We start from the raw sequence: 25496 nt of genomic DNA on the forward strand, positions 1-25496 counted from the left end.
CTGTTTCTGTGCTTATGAACTCACAGAAGCAAACATATATCTGTTGGATTTAACATGATCTACTCAGTATCTTCAGCTTTAAAAAGCTTCCATCTTAAGTCATACAGAAATGGGCTATACACGTGGACAAATGTGTTGGTACCCCTCCACGAAAAAAGAAGAACCCACAATTGTCTCTGAAATAACTTGAAACTGACATAAGTAATTGGCACCCATCATTGTTTATTCCGAATTTAACAAAAATCAGACTTTGCTTTAGAGTTTATGCAAAAGAGATGCAACAGAATATTTCAAATAATAACACAAATGAAAATTGCATGGACAAAAATGATGGGACCCTTAACCTAATATTTTGTTACACAACCTTTAGAGGCAATCAGTGCAAACAAGCAATTCCTGTAGCTCTCAATGAGACTTCTACACCTGTCAACAGGTAGTTTTGCCCACTCTTCCTGAGCATACTGCTCCAGCTGTGTCAGGTTTGAAGGGTGCCTTCTCCAGACTGCATGTTTCAGTTCTTTCCATAGATGTTCAATAGGATTCAAATCAGGGCTCATAGAAGGCCACTTCAGAATAGTCCAATGTTTTGTCCTTAGCCATTCTTGGGTGCTTTTGGCTGTGTGTTTTGGGTCATTATCCTGTTGGAGGATCCATGACCTGCGACTGAGACAGAACTTTCTGACACTGGGCAGTACCTTTCGCTCCAGAATGTCTTGATAAGTCTTGAGATTTTATTGTTCCCTGCACAGACTCAAGGCACCCCGTGCCAGACGCAGCAAAGCAGCCCCAAAACATAACCAAGCCTCCTCCATGTTTCACAGGCGGTATGGTGTTCTTTTCTTTGAAAGCTTCGGTTTTTTTGTCTGTGGACATAGAGCTGATGTGACTTGCCAAAAAGTTCCAGTTTTGTCTCATCTGTCCAAAGGACATTCTCTCAAAAGCATTGTGGCTTGTCAATATGCATTTTAGCAAATTCCAGTCTGGCTTTTTTATGTTTTTCTTTCAACAGTGGAGTCCTCCTCGGTCTTCTTCCATTGAGCGCACTGTCACTCAAAAAGCGACAGATGGTGCGATCAGACACTGATGGACCTTGACCTTGGAGTTCAGCTTGTATCTCTTTGGAAGTTGTCCTTGGCTTTTTGTCTACCATTCTCACTATCCTTCTGCCCATTCTGGGATCGATTTTCCTCTTGCGGCTGTGTCCAGGGAGGTTGCATACAGTCCCATGGACCTTGAACTTCTTAATAATATTTGCAACTGTTGTCGCAGGAACATCAAACTGCTTGGAGATGGTCTTATAGCCTTTGCCTTTAACATGCTTGTCTATAATTTTCTTTCTGATCTCCTCGGACAACTCTCTCCTTTGCTTTCTCTGGTCCATGTTCTTTGTGGGACACACGATGATACCAAACAGCAGAGTGACCACTCTTCTCCATTTCAATAGGCTGAATGACTGATTGCACAATTAGAGAGGTGTGATAAAGAAAGAAAACAGCTCATTTGAAAAATCACTCTAATCCAATTATTTATGATCTTTTCTAGGGGTACCAACAAATGTGTCCAGGTCACTTTAGAATATCTTTGTAGAATAAGTGATACTTTATCTCTTTTCACACTTGATGACATATCAAAGGCATGCAGGTATATATGGGACAATTGCTTTTCATTTAATCGCTTTTCAGGAAGCATAAAACACTTTTTCAATTAGCTATAAGGGTACCAACACATTTGTCCATGTGTGTACCTCCATTTTCTCTGACTTACTGTTGTTCTAAGATTTGTTCCATACAGCACTGGAATTTCCTTTTCAGTTACCGTTTTTGTGAGCATTTTTTCTCTAATGCCCTCAAATGTTGCACAGATCATGGTAACTAAGCTATATTGAAGTCTGTCAGTTTGGAAGAATATTCTGCTATTAAAGTTAGTCTGAAGACATGAGCAATGAGAGGGTAGTTTGCTATCTTTGCAATGCTCATTGGGAGGAAGCTGTTAAAGGAATGCTGTCAGATTATACTCTTCACTTGACATCTTTTGGCACATTGTTACATTTCTCCTGTTACTCTGTATAATCATTCAGCTTCCACTGTGAGCCTTTTGCTTCACAAGAGGAAAAAAGAGACATTTAAATGAAATAACAAAATAAGATTTTGAAGTGTGTGTAAAAACAGGATATATTTCTATCTCTATATAGCCTCCTGTTTTATATGCACACATATTCCCAAGACTATACAGCAAACAAATATGTACCTTAAAACTATCAAGGTTAAAGAGATTTTTTTAGCCTACTTCCCAGTAGGCTTTTGAGATCACCCGGCATTCTGTGTGTGTCCGTGTGTCCCTCCTCCTATCAACTTCGCAACGCCTGGACCAATATGAACCAAATCAGGTAAAGTTGTAGGGACACCTCAATAGTGTAGTTTGTGATGATGTCATCCACCCTGATCCAAGATGGCAGACACGTAAATCTTTGGGGCACAAGTAGGCTAACTTGTGAACTGCTTAACCAATTTGAACCAAATTTGCTACAACTGCAAGGACACACAGCAGTGCTGAAATAACATGGTGTGTGATGACATTCCAATTCAAAATGGCGGCCACGTGAACATCTGAGGTGCAGGCGGGCTAATTTGTGGATTGTCTAACCCATTTGAACCAAATTGGTAAAGTTTATTTATTTATTTATTTATTTTTACATTTTTATACCGCCTTTCGTTAAAAGAAAACCCCAAGGCGGTTTACAAAAATTAAAAACATACAGTAAAAACATCAAGCTAAAAACAGGCATAAAAACAAGACAACAGATAAAAACACACAAGAACAGCAGTAAAAGACGATTATGTAAAAGCCTGGGTAAAAAGCCAAGTCTTTAAAAGCTTTCTAAAAGCTGTGATGGAGTGCGAGGAACGAATGGCCACCGGGAGAGCATTCCGAGTGCACGACAGCCGGGCCTCCCTCATTGTCGGCACCCGGAGCAGGGCCCCCCCAGATGTCCTAGTCAAGCGGGCAGCAACCCTTGGGAGCAGGCGGTCCCTCAAATACCCCGGGCCCAAACCGTTTAGGGCTTTAAAGGTCAAAACCAGCACCTTGAATTGGACCCGGAAACAAACCGGCAGCCAGTGCAGCTCTTTCAAAATGGGGGTGATATATTCCCAACGGGCAGCTCCAGATAGAACCCTCGCTGCCGCGTTTTGCACTAGCTGTAGTTTCCGGATATTCTTCAAGGGTAGCCCCACGTAGAGCGCGTTACAGTAATCCAGCCGCGACGTGACTAAGGCATGGGTAACCGTGGCCAGATCTGCCTTCTCGAGAAAGGGACGCAACTGGCGCACCAGCCGAAGCCGTGCAAAGGCACCCCTAGCCACCGCCTCCACCTGAGCTTCCAAAAGCAGAGCCGGGTCCAGTAGTACCCCCAAGCTGCGTACTTGCTCCTTCAAGGGGAGTGCAACCCCATCCAGAACCGGTAAAATCTCCTCATCCCGATTGGCTCTCCTACTGACCAACAGTACCTCCGTCTTATCCGGATTCAATTTCAGTTTGTTAGCCCACATCCACCCCATCACGGCCCCCAGCCCCCGATTCAGGACATCCACCGCCTCCCTAGGATCAGATGACAAGGAGAGATAGAGCTGAGTGTCATCCGCATATTGCTGACAACTCAGTCCAAATCCCCGGATGACCTCTCCCAGCGGTTTCATGTAGATGTTAAACAGCATGGGGGACAAGACCGATCCCTGCGGGACTCCACAGGCCAATGGCCACAGGGCCGAGCAGTAGTCCCCCAGCACCACCTTCTGGACCCTCCCCTCAAGAAAGGACCAGAACCACTGCAACGCAGTGCCTCCGATTCCCATACTCGAGAGGCATCCACCGCCTCCCTAGGATCAGATGACAAGGAGAGATAGAGCTGAGTGTCATCCGCATATTGCTGACAACTCAGTCCAAATCCCCGGATGACCTCTCCCAGCGGCTTCATGTAGATGTTAAACAGCATGGGGGACAAGACCGATCCCTGCGGGACTCCACAGGCCAACGGCCACGGGGCCGAGCAGTAGTCCCCCAGCACCACCTTCTGGACCCTCCCCTCAAGAAAGGACCGGAACCACTGCAACGCAGTGCCTCCGATTCCCATACTCGAGAGGCGGCCCAGAAGGATACCATGGTCGATGGTATCGAACGCCGCCGAGAGGTCCAGCAGAACCAACAGGGACGCACTCCCCCTGTCTAGTTCCCGGCGTAGGTCATCCACTAGAGCAACCAAGGCAGTCTCAGTCCCATACCCGGGGCGGAAGCCAGATTGAAAAGGGTCCAGATAATCCGTATCATCCAAGACCCTCTGCAGCTGGGACGCCACCACATGCTCCATCACCTTGCCCAAGAAGGGAAGGTTAGACACAGGTCTATAATTGTCCAGGTTGGAGGGATCAAGGGAGGGCTTTTTTAATAGAGGTCTTACCACCGCCTGCTTAAGGCACGATGGCATCCTGCCCTCCCTTAACGAAGCATTAACGATCACCTCCAGCCATCTGCCTGTCCCCTCCCTGGCAGCTTTTATTAGCCATGAAGGGCAAGGGTCAAGAGCGCACGAAGTCGCCCGCACACTGCCCAGGATCTTGTCCACATCCTCAGGCTGCACCAACTGAAAAGAATCCAAAACAACGGGACCAGATGGTACCAGAGGCACGTCTGCCGGAACTGCCAAAACTCTGGAGTCCAGGTCAGCACGGATGCAAGCGACTTTATCTGCAAAGCGACAGGCAAACCGATCACAAAGAGCTGTAGATGACTCCTCCCTCATTGTCCGAGGGGATGTGTGGAGCAATGTTTTCACCACACGAAACAGCTCTGTTTGCCTGCACTGAGCAGACGCAATGGAGGCGGAGAAAAAACATTTCTTCGCCGCCCCCACCACCACGGCGTAGTCCCTAAAATGGGTTCTAGCCCGTGTTCGATTGGATTCGTGACGACTCTTCCTCCAGCGTTGCTCCAGCCGTCATCCGAGTTGCTTCATTGCCCTAAGCTCCGAGGAAAACCAAGGAGCAGAACGGGCTCCACCAAGCCGGAGAGGGCGCTTGGGGGCAACCGTGTCAACAGCCCGGGCCATCTCTCCATTCCAGAGATCAACCAAGGCCTCGACAGGGTCACCAGCTCTGGACACTGGAAACTCCCCAAGGGCCGTCTGAAATCCAAGCGGATCCATAAGCCTCCGGGGGCGGACCATCTTAATCGGCCCACCACCCCTGCAGAGGGCAGACGGAGCAGTCAAACTAAACCCCACCAGGTGATGATCTGTCCATGACAAGGGAGTGATCTCAAATTCCCCCACCTCCAGATCATTTATTTCCCGGTCGGCAAAAACCAGATCCAGAGTGTGTCCCGCCACGTGGGTAGGGCCCGATACCAATTGAGACAGGCCCATGGTTGCCATGGAGGCCATGAAATCCTGAGCCGCACCCACTAGGGGGGCCTCGGCGTGGACATTGAAATCCCCCAAAACAATAAGCCTGGGGGAACCCAAAGCCACCTCCGAGACCACCCCCGCCAGCTCAGGTAGGGAGACTGAAGTGCAGCGGGGTGGTCAGTACACCAACAGAATCCCCAGCCTATCTCGGAGGCCCACCCTCAAGGACAAACACTCGAAATTCTGAGATTGCCTGACCGGGCACCTGGAAATGGGGAGGGTCTCTCGAAAGATGACTGCAACGCCTCCTCCCTGGCACTCGAGGCGGGGCTGCTGCACGATCTGGAAACCTGGAGGACAAAGCTGAGAGAGACCAACCCCGCCCAGCGCATCCAACCAGGTCTCCGTCACGCATACCAGGTCAGCACGCTCATCCACAATCAGATCGTGGATGAGAGATGTTTTTGCGTTAACTGACCTGGCATTGAGCAGCAGCACCCTAATCCTCGAAGGAGTGTTCTCAGAGCTCCCTAGGGTCAGAGGGTTGGGAGAGGGGCCGGAAAAAGGAACAGGCCTCAATTGCCTGGACCGATTTCCCCAGTAACGGCCCGCCCAACTCCCACCGCCATACCTCCCTCTGCCCGCTACCTGTGATATTGCCGCCCCCACTCCAGACCAGTGAGTGACACACAGGGACACCTCAATGGCGTAGTTTGTGATGATGTAAGCCACACCAATTCAAGATGGCGCACGTGTAAACTTTGGAGGTGCAAGTGAGCTAACTTGTGAACCGCTTAACTGATTTGAACCAAATTTGCTACAACTATAGGGACACGTAGGGATGCCCAAATGGCATGGTGTGTGGTGATGTCATCCACTCCAGTTCAAGATGGCGGCCGTGTGAACATCTGAGGCACAAGTGGGCTAATTTGTGGACTGTCTAACTGATTTGAATCAAATTTGATACAGTTGTAGTGAGTGACACACAAGGACACCTCAGTGGTGTAGTTTGTAATGATGTAATCCACCCGAATCCAAGATGGTAGATGCATGCACATTTGAAGTGCAAGGGAACTAACTTGTGGACCTTGATTTGAACCAAATTTAGTCCATTTGTAGAGACAGTGAAAGGAAAGTAGGTTGGTTAGTTCTTAGTTTAACAACTTGTTATAATCAGGTACACACCTAGCTGAAGTTTTATCTGTTAGTGTTCTATAATGTGGTGGTAATGAAAAATATTGTACTGCTCTTGACAATAATTTAATCTTAGAAAAATGCTATTTCTTTTATATCCAAGCCATTAAAAGAAAAGAGGAAATCTTCCATTGACCTTTGTATAATGGGGTTTTTCTACCCTCTTGTGTTTAAAATTAGCATGTGCAGTGGCTGTCATAATTAGCATTGCTATGACAATGCGTGTATATAGTATGAAAATCTAATTCATCTGAAGTAGGTAACAGTTCCATCACAAAAAAGTAGCAATGTTCATGCAGAAAAAACTGAAAGCATTCTGCTCTGTGTGATAAATAATCATGGCTGTTGTGTTTCAAGAATAGTTTGATGCATATAAAAGCTACCTTTGCATTTGAAATTGTTTATTTAAACATTCTGTTCCAGTAGGTGAGCCATTCAGCAGTGGAAAACTGTTACACATAAGGATGGTTGAATGTTAAGTTCATGCCCACTGCAGCAAAAACATGCTCTTGCAAGCCTTGGCTAAAGGTTGCAGCTATTAGCAGGGGAAGTGTTGAAACACTTCACAAATGAATGGTTTATGCCAATATCTCTAGGGAGCCATACTCTCCATTAATGGGCACTGAACAAAGAGGTCACGGACTGCCAGGAGCTGCTTTAACTTGCTAAATGTTGAAAGCTAAGTTTTTCTAAATATGATGGCATGAAGATATGCTGGGAAGAACCTCACTTTATGTGCTTCTGTGTACAGAATATGTTAAGCAGTAATATTCTTGCCTATCTGCCAGCAGCTAGTAATAGCTTTATATATAGCACTACATTGGTTTTACGTTGTGATGACTACAGCCAAGCAAGGAAGGAGTGGGGTAGATTGATAAATACCCTGTGTCTTGCTCCAGTACTGTTAGTGACAAGAATAAGTGGACATAAACATCCTTTTCATTTTTCAGTTTCTCCCCAATGCAAAATTATTCATACAGTTTTCTAAATTAGTAGTTGGCAAGTGCCCCCAAAACATAGGCTGCTTCTAGTAGACCTGAACAACTCTGTGCTCCCTCTTCCTCAACACCAGGTTTCCTCTTAATTTTTCAATTTCCATACAGGGACTTTCTTATTGTGCTTCCTGAACCCCAAATGAACTCTGGACTGCCTCTGTTGCTACAGTTTCTGGATCAGATTGACCTGGCAGAGATCTCATTCCTTCTCTGCTATAATTCTATACTCAACATTGCTTTTCTATGTCCATTTTTTATTTTAGTATCAATTCCTCTAATCCTCCCACCTTGTCACAGGCACACAAATGGAGAAAAATGTGAGCCCTCTTCACCTCTCTTCTGAACTTTCCTTACCATAAACATTTTAGACAGTAGCCTGAACTGCATTCTTGGCCTTCTAATAAACCATATTTCCTTATTACCTCCCTTCAGTGGATGGGTGAGGAAACCCTGCTAGGTGTAAGCTTAGTATTGCAGTTAGATTTGATAAGGGGAGCTGAAAAGCCCCAATGCATGCACAGAGTCCAATATTATTATATTATATTACATATTATATTATCAAGCAGGGAGATTGTTGGAGGCTTATATTATCAAGAAGGGAGATTGTTGGAGAGGGCCTGGTTGTTATCATAAATGCTTCTCTGGGGGAAGGTAGGTTGCCTCTTTGTCTAAAGGAGGCAATTATTAGATCTCTTTTAAAGAAGCCTATACTGGATCCCTCAGGCAATTATAGGCCCATTTCAAACTGGCTTTCAGGCAGGTTATGGGGTGGAGACTGCTTTGGTCAGCCTGATGGATGATCTCCAAAGGGGTATTGACAGAGGGAGTGTGACTCTTTTGGTCCTTTTGGATCTCTTGACGGCTTCCGATACCAACAACCATGATATCCTTCTGGATCGCCTACAGAGACTGGGTGTAGGCTTTGCAGTGGTTCTGCTCATACTTCTCAGGCAGATTTCAGAAGGTGTTACTTGGAGACTGCTCTACAAAGCAAGAATTTTTGTATGGTGTCCCTCAGGGCTCCATTTTGTCTCCAATGCTTTTTAATATCTACATGAAACCATTTGGAAAGATAATCAGGGGATTTGGTACAGGGTGTTATCAGTACACTGATGACACCCAAATCTACTTCTCCATATCAGCTTCATCAGGCAATGGCATAACTTCCCTAAATGCCTGCCTTGAGGCAGTAATTGGCTAGATGAGAGATAACAAACTGAGACTGAATCCAAACAAGACAGACGTGCTCATGGTAGGAAGCCGCAGTTTCGGAAATGGGATAGATCTGCCTGTTCTGGATGAGGTTACACTCTTCCAGAAAGAACAGGTTCGCAGTTTAGGTGTACTTCTGGACCCAACCCTCTCTCTGATACCTCAGGTGGAGGCAGTGGCCAGGAGTGCTCTTTATCTGTTTCAACTAGTTCGCCAACTGCTCCCTTTCCTGGAAGTGAATGATTTTCCGACAGTGGTAGATATGCTGGTAACCTTCAGGCTTGACTACTGCAATGCAGTGTACGTGGGGTTGTCCTTGTATGTAGTGCAATTAGTGCAGAATGCTGCTGCCAGATTGGTCTCCGGGACGTTCTGTAGAGACCATATTACTCCAGTTCTAAAAGATCTACACTGGCTACCAATAGGTTTCTGGGCAAAATACAAAGTGCTGGTTATTACCTATAAAGTTCTTTATGGCTTCGGCCCACAGTATTTAAGAGAATGCCCTCTTCATTTGTGAACCCCACCGCCTATTATAAACTTCTGGGGAGATACCTTTGAGGCTGCCGCCAGCTCATCTGGTTGTGACTCAAAGGTGTGCTTTCTCTGTAATTGCCCAAGGACAGTGGAATGAACGTCTTGCTAAGATTAAAGCTGTTCCATCCCTGTTGGCTTATAGGAAACAACTAAAGACACATCTCTTCAGCCAAGCTTTTTAGTTACTTGGTGTGTGTTTTATGGACATTTTAATCTGATTTTTATGTTTTAACAAATTCTTGGTTTGTTTTATGCTGTAAACCACCTAGAGACTTTGGTAGTGGGCGGAATACAAATTTATTAAAATAAGAATTATGGCTTTCTCCCAATTTTATATACAATGTAACTGTGTCTACACAATCATATTTCAATTCTCCTTATTACTTTGCCAAGTTTGTATTCTTTATTGATTATGAATACATTTTGATTTCTCACTGCATATCAGTATTTCAGCAGTAAGATGCCAGAAAGCCACACAATATTCTAGGTTTCCCAATGAATGACAACATATCATCTCAATGACATGATGTCTTTGCACAAATAGCTTCAAAAAGTGTTGGCATCTTGTGCTATCAGATTACATTTCAGCTAATGTCCAGCTTGTCTACCATCCCACTGGCCTCATTCAGCCTCGATGCTTTATATGTGCACAAAATCGGATGTGCACAAAATCGGTTTGCCTAGTTCAGTTCGATTCCGAACTGGACCAGACATGTTTGGTTTTGGCATCGCTCAAACAGGGCCCAGTTTGGTTTGAATTAGAACCAGTTTGGGCCCAGTTCGAGGGAGGGGGGTGTTCAATTTTTAAAAAATGACTTACCACCCAGCGAGGGCAGCAGTGGCCTTCGGGGGGTGCTGCAGCGGTTGCAGAAGATTGTCTCCAGCATCTCCCCCCTCCCTCCGCCAGCCACACGTTTCGGGGCCATTTCAGCCCTCTGTGAGTGTGCAGCAGCCTCAAAAATGGCCACCGCGCACTCAGAGGGCTGAAACGGCCTGCCTGTCTCCTGAGAGACCAAGGGGAGGACAGTGGGGGGAGGGGAGATGCCAGAGACCCCCCATGGCTACCACAGCACCCCCCCCAAAGGCCACCGCTGCCCCACTGCCCTTGCCAGGCAGTAAATTATTTTTTAAAAACTAGAAATTTGACACAACACCCCTTGCCCTCAAACTGGGCCAGAACCAGCCCGAGAGGTTTGGTCTGACCTCAGACTGAACTCTGTTCAAGGTCAAACCAAGCCAGTTTGAGTGTGAACCGGTTCTAATCAGAGAGCTTTCTAGAGCTCTCTTGTGTTTTTCTCTCTCACCTAAATATATTGGATTTTAAAAATAAAAATATAAACAGCCATTTCCTACCTATATTTCTGTCTACCAAGTTGTTGATGCCAGGAAGAATACAAGTACTGTAAATTCTGATGGTATGCTGTATACTTCCTCTTCCAGGATTAAACACTGCCAGCTGTTACAACGATCCCTTGGGTGCTCACTAGGCACTTCTCCCAAGATGGAGCCAATCAGTTCATCACTGCCCTTTCATCCAGCTGCTGTTCTGTGTCAATATCAATATTCAAGCTCATTTGAATGCATACTAAATAAGGGTTTGGTTTGGCTCTGGAGCATTTCACTTATATCTCTGTCCAGATGCATTTGCCATTTGTTTGGACCATACCCAAGCACTAGTTTTGTAGCACACTCTAGTGCATTATCCCTTGCTTCGAAATATTAGTTAAAGTATATATTTGGTAATCAAATTCTGTCTGGCAGAATCGCTGCCTTATTGCCTTGTTAAGTTAAAATAGTGCAGAAATTCTTCCACAGCATTTTCCCTGTGAGACTTCTGAAGTTCAACAAAAACAAAATGACAGTGTGAGAAACAAGACTGACATGGATAAGACAAGACTGTGAGATTTCCCTCCCCCCCTTGTCATCTCATTTGCTGTTGAACTCTTGCCAATTCTGAGACACTCCCTCAGTTCAAGATTAATACTAGATTTTATATTATGACTAATAAAGTTTTATAAATTACAACTGTTCCAGTCTAACTCAGTCAATGCTGGTGCCAAGTGTTTTAGGTGGGGTAGAATAAGGTTGCCTTGTCACATGATTTTTTAAAGCTGTAATGAAGGTTTGTACATTGTGCTACAGCCTAAACTGGTTCTGTGTACTGTATTTCAGAATGAACTGGACAAGGTGAAAGCCCAGCTATCTATGAAAGGTGAGTTGGGAAATGGGAGTGCCCAGGGGCCTGCCCTTCAGAAAGGTCCATGAGGAAAATATGACTGACAAGATTTGCATGGTGACTTTACTCTGGGCCCTAAATGGACAAAGCTGCCTCTGTCCACAAACCTTTCATGAGAAAGGAAGCATCTGAAACACTTTGGACCACTTGCTTACCAGAGTCAAAAGGTTATGCTCAGCCCCAAAGATTTTACATGGCACAACTTTAGTTGGTGAAGAACATGGGAAGGAGAATATTCAGGTGTTTAGAGTTAATGCTTATTTCTAAGAATTCATACCTATTGCATGAAGCTTTGGAAACCAAATAAAAGTAGGGAAGTGGTGGATTTAGTCTGCTGCTCAAATGATGGTCCACATGATGACTGCTCATGCATTCATTCCCATTTCCCCATTGCTTTAGAGACCATGCAAACTTTAAGTTTAGAATGTATTATGGAGACACGTAAATGAAAACCCTGGGGACTTTGTCGATGGCTTTAAAGCATTGTCTGTAGGCAGCCTGTCTCGAAATGTGAGTCATAAGCAATGAAAGGAAAATGTCACTCAGTATGAATGGCAGTAATCCTAGAACATGTGAGTGCAGTAAATAAAAAGGTTTGAAGGGAGCAACTAGGATGGGTACTTCTGTTTTTAAGCAGCCCTCTTCCCCTACATGTGCAAATTAACTAGCCAAAAATAAGCTAGATTTCCCCCCTAAAACAGGTATAGGTTTGAACAATTTGCCTCACTGTTCTTATACTGTGAGTATAAGTAACAGATAAAGTAAAGTTTCAGATTTGAGTGGTAATCTGTAGCATCTTGGTCTACTAAATTGATCGTTAAATCTCTGATATTTTTAGGTGGTCCTTGTATAGTCAGTTTTACATATCTGTCTTGTCTGATATCAATTTTTCCTGGTACTGTGATTTTTTTAAAAAAAACCAAATACACACACTGGGTCAGTGGGTTTTTATTCAGAAACCAAACCAAGAGTATTTGAATCTTTAGGCCATCAGAACAATCTGTGATGAAAGTGAGTGACAAAAATAGAAGCCTAGCAGCAGTGTAATTGTTCTGCGTGTCAGCACTATCTCACTGTTCACAGCAGTATCTGACAGTCTTATCTAAGTATGTTCCCAGCACAGAAGGATTCACACTGAGAGAACAGAATACAACAGTTTCCAAAGTCAGGCATCAAAATTTTGTGCTTCTGTAAATGTTTAGTTTATGCATTATTCCAACTCCCTGCCCAGCACTTCCATTGTTTTGATCTTCAGAGTGGGGCAGGGGAGCGAAAATGTTGGTGTTGGCAACTGAATCAGCTCTGAAGAGAGCACATTGTTCTTGTATTGAAGAAAACTTACTAGCGTTTGTAACAAGAATTACTTGATGCATATTCCTAATGCATCAAATTCAGTGGTGACTATCCAGTGGCTTTCCAAACAATTTCTTTCTTTGAAATTTCTATCTGCTTTGCTTGTTCAGGTCACATTTCTGCCCTTAGTCCAGAGGTTTGCAGAACTCACACAGTACTGAGTTCACAGAGTGTTTTCTTTTAGAAAAAGAGAAACGGGATTGCCAATGTATTGTGGACTCACTGAGGGAAACTCTAGATGTACGTAATGCCACCATTGAATCACTTCAGAAGGCTGCATCTGATATGGAAATGCTGTGCTCTACTCTCAAGGTATGGCTTTTTCTTATAACTTCAAAATGGTCTGGGCTTCTCCCTTCTACAAACAATAGAAAAATTTGATATAGCACTTCAAAGGACCTGTGACTTCCCTATCTCTAAAACTGAAGAAGTGAGAGATGGTGCAGTCATTTGTATTTTGGATAGATCTCATGATATAACTTACAAGTTTCAACACACAACATCCAGCATTTTGAGGTAAAATGCCTCCTGGTTTGGCTGGCAATCTAGTCAAAGAATAAAACCACAGAAAACAGGCTAATGAGACTTTCATTTTAAGATATTGGATGATTTCAAAATACTGAAACTCTTGTCCTGTTTCCCTTTACCCTAATTGGACAAATCCAGAATGTGGGCTGTATCATCTTCCTGGTTTTTAAGATCTGAAGACTCTCGTTATCTCTCTCTTTTTTTTAAGTCCTTTTCTCAGTGCTGGTTATTTGGGACTCATAGAGCATATGCTTCACCAGTATTCTAGATAACATGCTAAAATAATTAGCTGATACTATAGTGAGTTTGATCTGGTTTTTTGACAATACATACCAATATCCTCTGTTACTTTGAAGTATTATCCTGGTACCTGTTGAAGACCAGAACTGAAATTCCTCCATTACATGTGGTGTTGTTGTTTTTTAATACTTGGATTGGATTTATTCTATTAACTGGTAAATACTAATCATATTTTTCTCCATCCCACCCCAAAATATTAACTGAAATGCCTAAATTGAATTTCACAACAACTCCGATATGGTGACATAATGAACCTCAGTCTAGACAGATTACTGGTATGTTCATGGATCAAGTTCTGTGATTTGAGGGGGAAAGAGGCTGAGCTGAAAATATAATTTGATGATGTGACAGTTGAAGACATTTAAGGGAGAACTGCCACATCCAGCTTCCTCTTTTGGAAATAATTTGAATTAGATTGGTTATACTACTTGTTTCTACCTTTAGGTCTGTCTGTGTGAATGATGTTTTGTGAGTTGGCAATCAATTTTTGTGTGTGTTGGTGCTTAAAGGATGCAGCATTTTAAGCTGTGTTTTTAACATTCAGAGGGCTCACCCATGCTCTCTTTTCGTTGTTTTTTCCATAACTTAATCTTTTAGTATTTTGAATGCTGCTGTGAAAAATGAAATTTGGTGTTTTAACTGATCAAGCAAACACTGCAGCTGCTCTAAAACACTGGTGTGAGGCCTATTAATTATTTTGAGACAAACACTTCCCAGCCTGCTTAGTTTCCAGAAAGCTTCCAAGCTTTGTATTCATTCTCTGTCCTGAGCTTAGAATTCTGTCCTACATATGAATAGTAGAAGTGTAACCAAAGCGTCTCCTAACCTGCTTTCACTTTGATGCAGGTACCAACTGATGCACTTTGCCTGTTCCTTAATGCCCTCTAACAAGCCTGTCTCGCAACAGCAGGAGCTAAATCCACGATGTCCTTCCTGGTCTAGCATCATGTGTGCTAAGGACACACCTACAGCCAGATTGTAGCTGCCAGTTGGGTTTATTCAAGTGATAAAAAAGGAAACTTAGAAAACACTGTAGAAGCTGGGGGAGGGGTGAGTACAGAAGGGGTACAACCTATGCCAGGCAAAATGAACCCTCATCATAATGGCAGTGTTTCTCAACCTTTTTGGAGTCAAGGACCCATAAATTCTTCATGCAGAGTTTCAAGGACCGCTACATTCTTCATGCACAGTTTCCTGGACCAGCAGTTAGTAAAGGGGGTTTAAGTTTGTCCGTCTATCTATCTATCTATCAGACTTCTATACTGCCCAAAACTTGCATTTCTGGGCAGTTTACAATTAAAATAATATAAGCATTAAAATCATTAAATTTGGAATCTTTGCAAACATGGAATATTAGGGGTTTAGATGTTGGTGGACTTAAATTCCCATAACCCCCAACCACAATGGCATTTGGCCATTATGGCTGGGGATTATGGAAGTTGAAGTCCACCAACATCTGGGGACTCAAGGTTGAGAACCCCTGAATCTAGAGGCCTGGGTGAACAAATATGTCTCCAGTATGTATTCAGTATGTGCGGGATGGGGGTGCTTGTGACTACTCAGTGGAGAGGGGATGTTGGGCCATTAGAAAAATTCAGAAGCTACATGGGGCCAATGAAAACAACACACAAGCAAGCTTTTGAATTCCCCGAAACTCTTCATCAGGCTGGATGTCAAGCAAAGCAAAAAGGTGGTGAGGAGAGGAGAGCTGGGCAAGTTGTCAGTAGAGCCCGAAGTCTACAGTTTAACCCTCTCTTGAGGGAGGTGGAGTTTTAGCAGGAGTTGTGTAGTCGCAGAGCTGGATCTAGATGATGTTAGTCAGGACCACCCACTGACATTAATTTAGTCATCTCTCATTTGTGTCAATGCTGCGTAGTCATGATCACCTGGCTTGATCTGGATCCTGCTCTTAGATGTGCACTTTGTGAGGCGGACCTAATGAAACCCGTGCAGCTCCTCCAAAACTCCTTAAAACCAGTTACGTGGCAGGTGCTGGGAATGGTTTTGGTTTTTTTAATGGTGAAAGAAAATGTGAAGAAGAGTGGTGGGGACCTGGCATTAAAGGGAAGGGGGTGATTCTGAGATGGCGAGGGGCGCGGGGTGTTGTAGTGGTGGATGCTTCATCTTCCTCGCTGGGGAGATAAGGCACTGTTCAGGGTGGGAGAGGCAATGGTGCACTGGACCGCGCTCGGGGGGTTGCCTGGGTCCAAGAGCTGCCACTGTTGTGATTGCTCACCAGAGTGTAGCAGGTGTTCCCCCCCATCCTCTTTCACAGCACACACTTCTGCGCCCCCCTCTCAACTCTCAGCATGTGCCAATCACACCAGCCTGCCTTGGGGGCCACACAGCTCATGTGGTCCCACATGCTGCCCACGCGTCGCAGTGAGGTGAGCCAAGGCAGCCCCCTCCCACCCTCCCTCAGCCCTCACTACGGCATGATCCCGGCAAGAGGTTGCCCCTCCCACTCGGCAAGGTCATAAAGGGGACCTCCGTCTTCCACCAGCGGTACAGACCGGGGGGTTATAGGGGGCCGAGGGACCACAATGCCCCACCAATGCAAGAGGGAAACGGCATTCCCTCTCAAGGTGCCTTGGCTGCAACAGGCAGCTGGTTTTAAATCGGTTGGGATCGGACACGAACTGCGCTGGGCATCAAATCCCCAGGATCACTTCATTCCAGTGCTATTCATCCAATGACCCTTTTGCATGAATGCACAAATGGTATCTTGCCTCTCCCCCGCACCACGCCACCTCCCTCCGCCACTTTGCCCTCCTTGGTACACGTGCTTGTTCCCCCTCCCCTGAGGAAGGTCCACCTGCACTCCCTTACTGCAAAGCCCGAGCCAAGGCGGCCCTCCTCCCTCCCTCCACTGCTTAGCCCTCACCATGGCATGATCCCGGCCAGAGGTTCCACCCCCTGGCGAGGTCACAAAGGGGACCGCCGTCTTCCACCGGTGGTGCAGACCAGGGGGTTACAGGGGGCCGAGGAACCACAACGCCCCACCGATGCAAGAGGGAAACAGCTTTCCTGCTCAAGGCGCCTTGGCCACAACAGGCAGCTGGGTTTCAATCAACCAACCTTTGGCTGCAAACAGTGTGCATGGAAGAACAGCAGCCCTTCAAGTGGTGCCCACTGCCATACCTTTTCCTCAATGCCCCCGCACCGCATACAGTTTGAAACTGTAAAGATAGGGAATAAGATAGCTGTAGGAAGATCTCAGCAGCACGTGGAGGCAAGGCGGAAGCAGGGTTCTGCACCTCTGTGATACTCCTCCTCTTCCGTGCCATGTGCAAAATTGAGGAAGTGAGTGCCTTGATTGTAGTTGTTTGGGGGTGGGATTGACTCCCAGTCACGGACCGGCACTCCACCCTTCGCGGACCGGCAGTGGTCCAGGGACCGGTGGTTGAGAAACTGTGGTGTAGACATTCAGTTTTGTAATTATGTGAGATGGTCTAGAATCCTCCACCTTCTGTACAGAGCAGAACTTAGTATCCTCTTGCAGATATTCTAGTCTTTTCTCTGAAGTCTGATCAAACAGCATTACTCCTTTTCTAGTTTTCAGTGTAGAGGGAAAGTAGACAGGAGCCTTTGAAGTTTGTGCTAAGCTGACCAGCCCAATCGAAGCCTAGAAATCGCAAGTGTATTGAAGAAGGTTGTGTTTTTCCTTTAAATCTGTTGAGTAAGCTCCCTAAACACACATTGCATTGATCCTGTGCAGGTCACTTTATATTCAAGGAAACTGTGTGTTTAATGCAAGTCTGGAAGCTGCTATAGAATGGTGGAGAAAGAGGGCAGTGTAAAGTGGAAGGAAGGAACTTGTGCAAAATATTGAGGAGCCACAATACTGCACAAGTTCCTTTCCTGACATGCTGCACTACTTGCATGATTGAGCTCCTTGCATGAGCAATATTTGCAGGTTATATGTGAGTTGACTGAAAGTTTTCAAGTGGTAAGGCCTCGATTTTTTTAAAAACACTGTATTAGAATTGTGAAAATAAGAACCAACAGTATTTAGATGGGAAGATGCTGTATTGTGGGGTGACGGGCCTGGTCAGGCAGGCTTTCTCCTAGAATTAAATGCTTGTCTTACTTCTGAACAATGACTCAAATGAGCAACTATTGTGATTAGAGCTATTTGGTGAGCATGAACCACAACTTCCAAAACCTAGATTGCGGGCTATTAAGAGAGAAAGATCATTAGAGATGGTTTGATATTAATGGGGATGCAGAGATTCTACCAGTTCTAGATGGGGTTGTACGCCCCTTGAAAGAGCAAGTGCTCATCTTGGGGGTACTGCTGGAGCTGGCTCTGCTTTTGGAAGCTCAGGTGGACGCAGTGGCTAGGGGTGCCTTTTGCAAAGCTTTGGTTAGTGTGCCAGCTGCGTCTTAGTCGCATCATGGCTGGATTACTGTAATGCGCTGTACGTGGGGCTACCCTCAAAGAATATTGAGGAACTACAGCTAATGCAAAATGCCACTGGGACCATACTACCCCCATTTTGAAAGAGCTACAGTGGCTGCCAATCTGTTTCCAGGTCCAATTCAAGGTAAAGTCCTAAAAGGTTTGGGCCCTGGATACCTGAAGTACCGCCTGCTCCCAAGGGTTTCTGTCCGCTTGACGAGGTCCTGATGGCGGGGCCCTGCTCTGTGTGCCAACAATGAGGGAGGCTAGCCTGTCATGCATGCGGGACAGGGTCTTCTCAGTCCTTGCCCCCAGACTTTGGAATGCTCTCCTGGTGGGCCTCTGCTCCCCAGTCTCCATCATAGTTTTTAGAAAGCAAGTCAAATCTTAGCTTTTTACCCAAGCTTTTGAATGAGTGTTTTGTTTGCTGCTGCTTTGTATCTTATGGTTATATTGTACATACGTTTTAAACTTTTAATTAGATTTGTGTATTTATATTTCATTTTAATTCTTATTGTGTTGTTTGAATGGTTTTATATTGTGTTAAATGTTTTGTAAAGTGCCTTGAGATTATTTTAATGAAAGGCGGTATAAAAAATTAACAATAAATAAAACAAAACAAAGCTAAGCTTTGCATCTATGGGGGTGTCTTCTGTGCACTGATGATGGTGCTTCTCCTTCTCAGAAACAAATGAAATATCTGGAGCAGCAGCAAGAGGATACAAAGAGTGCAAAAGAGGAGGCCCGAAGACTGCGAAATAAACTGAAATCTATGGAGAGGTTAGAATATAAGCATTGCAGTACTAAGAATCATTCAGTAGTGGAACAGGCTGTGGAGTGGTAGGCTCTGCTTCACTGGAACATTCCAAACAAGCTGGACAGCCATCAGTCAAGGGTGGTGTAGCACTTTCTTGTACTGAGCAGGGGATTGGTCTAGAGACCCTTCCATGTCTGCATTCTATTATCCAAAACTATTCTGACACTGACGTTTGAACTTTCCATGTCAGTAAATTGGATTCAAGAGTCAAACTGATCGTGTTATGGCTAAAGGATGATGATAACAACCTAGAAAAGCCCTAGCACAAGGTTAGGCTACAATCTGGTACATACGTTAGACCACTTTAGTGTATCATCTTGAACTTTCTTATGATAATGCTGTGAGGGTTTTGTGTGTGTATTAAAGTATCCTCCCATACTTAGGTATTCTCTGTTGCTGGGACCAAGGACACCTCTGGGTTATCCTTCCTGTAAGCTCCAAGGCAGGACAGTTGATTGGATAGAAATAGAAAGCTACGTCTACTTGAAGCTGAGGGGGATAACCCCGCCCAGTTCTTTTCTGTCCTCGAAAGCTCCAGGCAGCAATTTTTTCCTTCTGTCATATCTTTGCTAATTTTGATTGGTTGGTTAGTTATAAGTTTATTCGGTCATTGACCAGCAAATAATTTTGATTGTTGCTTACTGATTGCTCCTTTCTGATTCTCTTCTCTTCTCTTTCTTTGTCCCGTGAATATGTTATAACTTTAAAAAAACAACACCTACTTTCATCTTTCTTCTGTTGGTCCCTCTTTTTCCCTTACTCCCCTCCCCCGCTGCATCACCTTCCGAAGGGGAGAGGCCCCTACGCTGACTTTCCAGGAGGGCCATGTTCAGTGAAAGCACAGTTGTCGGCCACGATCACCTTCGGGCCTTGCGTGCCCCCGACTTCGCCGCATTTTTCCCAGTCAGCCGCAGCCGCCTCCGGGCCGTTCATGTACCCAACCCCAGACATGGAGAGTTCCTCAGTGCCAGATACGGCTGCCTGCAAGCCACTCGTACTGGCTGCGTCTCCACCCCCTTCGCAAGCACCTGCAATTCAGGAGGCACAGGAATCAGGCCGCCCGCTGAGACCACGCCTCACTCGCTCCTCAGGGGCCCAGCACCAGCTTTACGAACAAACTGTGGGAAATCGTGAATCCCCTGGGCAGTGGCTTTTCCTAGGTAAAAGGCACCCAGTAGCTAATCCACCACCCTCCTCGGCTGAGATCAGGGCACTGGGTGTTTTTAAAGGAGCGGCTACACCTAAGATGGCGGCAGGGGGCACTTATAAAATGGCACAGGGTACCTCAGCAAATTTGGCAGGAAATAGAGAGAACGGGCAAGAATCCTCCCAATCTACCAGTCAACCATCTCCCTCTGTCCCACAATCTAATTTGCCCAGGTCTGTTCCCCCTGAGTGGCAGGCATGGTTTTAAAATGCCATAATTGACACTATTTACTAGATCAGACCTGCTAAGAAACAAAGGGGATCCAGAAAGTGCAAGAGGCGGGCAACTTCTTTAGAAAGTTCAGCTTCTTCTAGCTCTCCATGTCCCTCTCTCCGCAAGTCGAAGGCCAAAACCAAACATCTTAAAAAACATAAAAAGTCCAAGGATAGGGCTTCTGCCACCAAGGACTACCATTCTTCTGAAATTACCAGCCAAGACTCTGGGGATCCAGACCCCCTTCACCTGAGGCCCTTGGTTCAAAACAAGCTAACCTCAGGGACAGTGCCCATTGGTATTGGTGACACTGACCTCAAGGATGATGTGGGCAATTTGGAGGGAGACATTCAGGGTCCAGACTCCCTACCTAAGGAAGAGGGCGAGTGGTCTGGGAGTGAGGGTGTGGAACCTTGTAATATTTCCCAACGCCTCTTTATTGCAGATGATTTTTCTCCCCTGATGTCAAGGGTCCTCAAGGCTATTGGCCTGAAAGCTAATTCAGGACCTGACCTTACTCAGTCTGGAAATGGAGATTTAGTATTTCCTAGAGCGGTGCCAAGAGAAATGCTTCTGCCTTTACTGGATTTATTTTCTGAAGTTATAAAGCAGGAGTGGGCATCACCGTCAGCTAGTAGAAAAACCCTTTTGGCTGCCACTAGATTCTATTCTTACCAAAAGGAACATGTGGATCTCTTAAAGACTCCCAATACCGATGCTCCGATAGCCCAGTTGGTCAGTGCCTCCTTAGTGCCAAAGGATGACGAGGTCACACTCAAGGATCCCGCTGACAAAAAGGCGGAACTATTGTTTTCACAAGGTCCATGATAATACATCCCTGACGACGCAGGCTGCAGCGTCAGTGGTGGCCAGGGCTTCTCTGCTGTGGGTGGATGACCTTTTTGAATGACACACCCATGGATCCAACAAAGCTGAGGCAGCAACTGCTTAAAATCCAAAAGACTCGGGCCTTTATGGCTGATGCCACTTTAGAGTCAATCAGGTTTGTCTCATGGGCATCTGCTGCTGCGGTTGTAGGGCGCCGCCACTTCTGGCTTAAACATTGGCAGGTCAGTGTCACTTCTAAAAAATAATCTGACCACTGTGGTGTACGATGGCACCAAGTTATTTGGAGAGTGCGCACTTAAGGATGTGCTAGTAGAATCCAAAGACAAAAAAAGGGCCATGCCAACAGCCCCAAGAAAATCTGATACGCCATTTTTCAAAAGACCCTATCAACAAACTCAGTCCACCTTTCAGCCCTTTCGTGGATTCCGGTCCTATAGGAGCTGGGGTCAAGACTTTAGAACCCAGAGGTTCAACTGGAACAGACAGCGCGGTTCCTATAGGAACACTGGTTCTAATAAGCAGCCCTTCTTCCAGCATAAACAGGCTAAAGGCCAACAATGACTTGCCACTCCAAAAATTGGGCGGTCATCTGATAGAGCACCTCCACGCCTGGGAAGCATCCATTGCAGACAATTGGACTGTAAAGGTGATACGGGACGGGTACAAAATAGATTTAGTAGCTCCCCCTCCTCACAGATTCCTCACAATCCCACATCTGCGCTCTATTATCAGGCACTCCGAGCCTCTTCGAGCAATTTATCATCCAGAGGAAATCCGCACAGTGGAACCTGTTCCACCTATGCAATGAGGGGAGGGCGTCTATTCTATTTTGTTCACCATACCCAAAAAGGATGGAACAAAAAGAACTGTTTTGAATTTAAAATTGCTAAACAGGTGGGTGAAAAGGGAACGGTTCAGAATAGAAAGCTTAAGATCGGTTGCAGAGGAGCTTCATCATCAAGACATCATGACATCCATAGATTTGAAAAAGGCTTATCTGCACGTTCCCATCCGCAATCACAGTCGGTCCTTGCTCAGGTTCCACTATGCGGGTCGACATTGGCAATATGTGGCACTTCCGTTTGGCCTGTCGTCAGCTCCGTGAGTCTTTACCAAGGTGCTGGCTCCAGTGGTGGCACATCTCTGGCTTCAGGGGATCCGTATTCTAGTGTACTTGGATGATCTACTTCTCCTATCCAAATTGGTACAAACGGCACATCCAGATTTAAACACCTCTCTGTGCACCCTCCAGAATCACGGCTTCTGCATAAACCTATCAAAGAGTCAGCTCTCACCGACCTGCTATCTGCAACACCTGGGTGTCCTTATAGACACACAAATTGACCGTCTTGTTCTTCCACATGATCAATTCTTACTGCTCACCTCGGAAATCAGGCAGGCTCTTCAGAGACCTATGATGTTAGTGTCCACCTTGGCGAGGCTCCTAGGGCTCATGGTCACAACCTTCATTGAGGTTTCACTTCCGTGCACTCCAGTGGTTCCTCCTGCCGTATCAGTGAGCCATAGCTGTGAAACGGATAGTACAGTTACACCTCCCAGAATCTGTGCGCCTAGCCCTCAGGTGGTGGCTGCTTCTGCAAAACCTTCTATGGGGAAAACAATTTCTGGACCCACCAAAGGTGATTCTAACCAGAGGCGAGCAACAGGGGCTGGGGAGCTCACTGTCTCAATCTAACTTCATAAGGGACATGGTCTGTCTAGTAAAGGAGCTGCAGCATCAATTGGAAAGAGCTGTGAGCAATTTGTCTGGCTCTATTGGCATTTCAACACCGCCTCTGGGGCGCTCATATCTTAGTGCAAACAGACAATACCACCGCAAAGACCCATGTAAATTGGCAAGGCAGCACGCATTCCAAGTCACTACATCAGGAGGCCTCCCGTCTGATCACCTGGGCGGAGGGCCACCTGGGCTCTCTGACAGCACATCACATAAAGGGAGAAGACAACCTCACGGCCAATTAGCTGAGCTGAGAAGACCTGTTACCGGGGGAATGGACACTCTCAACACATGTGTTCACCAGGATCACAGCGTGCATGGGAATACTGGTCATGGATCTGTTTGCAACAACAAAGAATACCAAAACTCCACGGTTCATGTCCTGTTTTCCCTGCCAGGAAGCGGAAGCGGTGGATGCCCTATCCAGTCCCTGGCTACGGGGATTGCTGTATGCGTTCCCGCCAATGCCTCTTCTGGCCAGAGTGTTGCGGAGAATCAGCATGATGCAGGCAACAGTCATTATGGTGGCACTCTTCTGGCCGAGACGTCCATGGTTCCCAGAACTTCTTCATCTGGCTACAGAAGAACCGTGAATTCTCTCCGTGTCCGAAGATCTTCTTACTCAGGGTCCAGTGCAGCACCACAACCACAGCCGCTTGGAAACAGCGGAGAATCTTAGGTCATCAGGGAGATACCAAACAGGTTCTTCAAACAATGCTAGCATCCTACCAATCCTCAATAAACAGGATATATCAATGCACCTGGTGGTTCTTCTTGCGCTGGTTAACCAGACATTCCATACCCAACCGATGTCTCCTTGAACCATCTCCTCCAATTCTTACAGGAAGAGATGGACAAGGGCCTATGTCCAAACACTTTGAAGAGACAAGCAGATTCGCTAGCAGGGCTCATTTCCAGCATTTTGGGCACGGCATGCCAAAACCATACACACCTCCTACATTTTCTTCGAGGGACAACCCTGTTATCTCCCCCGATCGTTCATAGGTTTCCATCATGGGACCTACATACTGTACTAAAACCATTGCAACCTTCTCCATTTGAACCACTGGCAGACATATCTTTAAAGTTATTGTCATTCAAATTGGCTTTCCTGGTGGCAACAACCTCCACTAGATGTGTCTCAGAGTTAAGGGCACTCTCCATTTCTAAATCTCTCTGCATCTTCCAGGAAGACTCAGATGATTCCAGACCATTCCTTTCGGCCCAAAGTGGCTACACCATTTCACCAGTCACAAGACAGTTTTCTGCTGCCTTTTTGTCCTCATCCAGTTCATCCCAGGGGAAAACAATGGCATAATTTGGACGTTCGCCGCTGTCTCAAAAAATATATTAAATGGATGACGGATTTTAGGACCACAAATGCCTTATTTGTATCCTTTCATCCCAGTACCATGAGGTCGGCTGTGTCAGCTCTGACCATCGCACATTGGATTAGAGCTTGTATAACGTTGGCTTACGAGGTCCAACATCTGCGGCTGCCTACGCAAGTTCTCACTCATCCCAAGCAGCGGCCACCTCAGCAGCATTTTCTACAAATGCTCCTGTCCACGAGATTTGTAGGGCAGCTAACTGGAAATCGCCTTCCACTTTTATTAGACATTATAAAATTGACCTACATGCATCTTCTCAAGCAGCCTGTGGAAGGTGTGTTTTCCGGAAGGTGCTTCCCCAGGAATAGACAAGGACGTCCCTCCCTAGATGGGTCTTCGCTGTGGTATTTCTCAGAGGTGTCCTCGGTCCCAGCAACAGAGAACAGAGCGTTGGTTTCCTGTTGTGGCCATGGGGTGTGTGTGCCTGGCGGTTCCTCCCCCCCACCAGCCCTCTCTGAGCTCATGGTGGCCATTTTGGCTGCACATGCGCATGGGCCATTTGCATGGCCGGATTACTGGCCACACAAATGGCCCATGGGCATGTGCAGCAACCTCCAAAATGGCCACCATGAGCCCAGAGAGGGCCTTACCGTGAAGACTGCTTCTTGTTGCTGGGACCAAGGACACTTGGACCCACGCTCTTGAGGTCCTTGCCTGTTCCTGGTTGACCATCTGAGTTCCTGGTATTAGTGTTTTCATGGGGATTAAGCCCGGGTCTGTATTTTATCTTACTCTGTATAATTCTGCCTTGTTATGATCTGTTACTCTTCTGTATGGTATGTTAAAGTTAACGTTACATTTGTGCCTTTCGCACCTCGGACCGAAAGAACTGGGCTGGATTATCCCTCTCAGCTTCAAGTAGGCATAGCTTTCTATTTCTATCCAATCAACTGTCCTGCCTTGGAGCTTACGGGAAGGATAACCCAGAGGTGTCCTCGGTCCCAGCAACAAGAAGCTTTCACGGTAAGTGAAACCAACGCTCCGTTCTCAAGTATCTTATGCATGGTTTGCTCTGAAGCCTGTGGATGCTTCTAGGCCTAGGTTTGCTGCTGGATACACAAGTAACATCTGCAGCATTGAACACCTTTTAAACTAACTTTGGATGGTTTGCCAGCTGTATCCTCTT

At 45.8% G+C, this 25496-nt stretch overlaps 1 protein-coding gene across 2 annotated transcripts in view; it reads left to right on the forward strand.

Moving 5' to 3' along the window:
* Positions 1–25496, forward strand: part of TRAIP (TRAF interacting protein) — a 47484-nt gene that overhangs the window by 7955 nt on the left and 14033 nt on the right. For both annotated transcript variants that reach the window (XM_053302611.1, XM_053302610.1), the window contains exons 5-7: positions 11509–11548; positions 13110–13237; positions 18841–18935. In XM_053302611.1, coding sequence (XP_053158586.1) covers positions 11509–11548; positions 13110–13237; positions 18841–18935 — 263 coding nt within the window. The remainder of the gene's footprint in view (positions 1–11508; positions 11549–13109; positions 13238–18840; positions 18936–25496) is intronic.

The sequence above is a fragment of the Hemicordylus capensis genome, chromosome 2 (genome assembly GCF_027244095.1).
Source record: "Hemicordylus capensis ecotype Gifberg chromosome 2, rHemCap1.1.pri, whole genome shotgun sequence".
Taxonomy (NCBI): Eukaryota; Metazoa; Chordata; class Lepidosauria; order Squamata; family Cordylidae; genus Hemicordylus; species Hemicordylus capensis.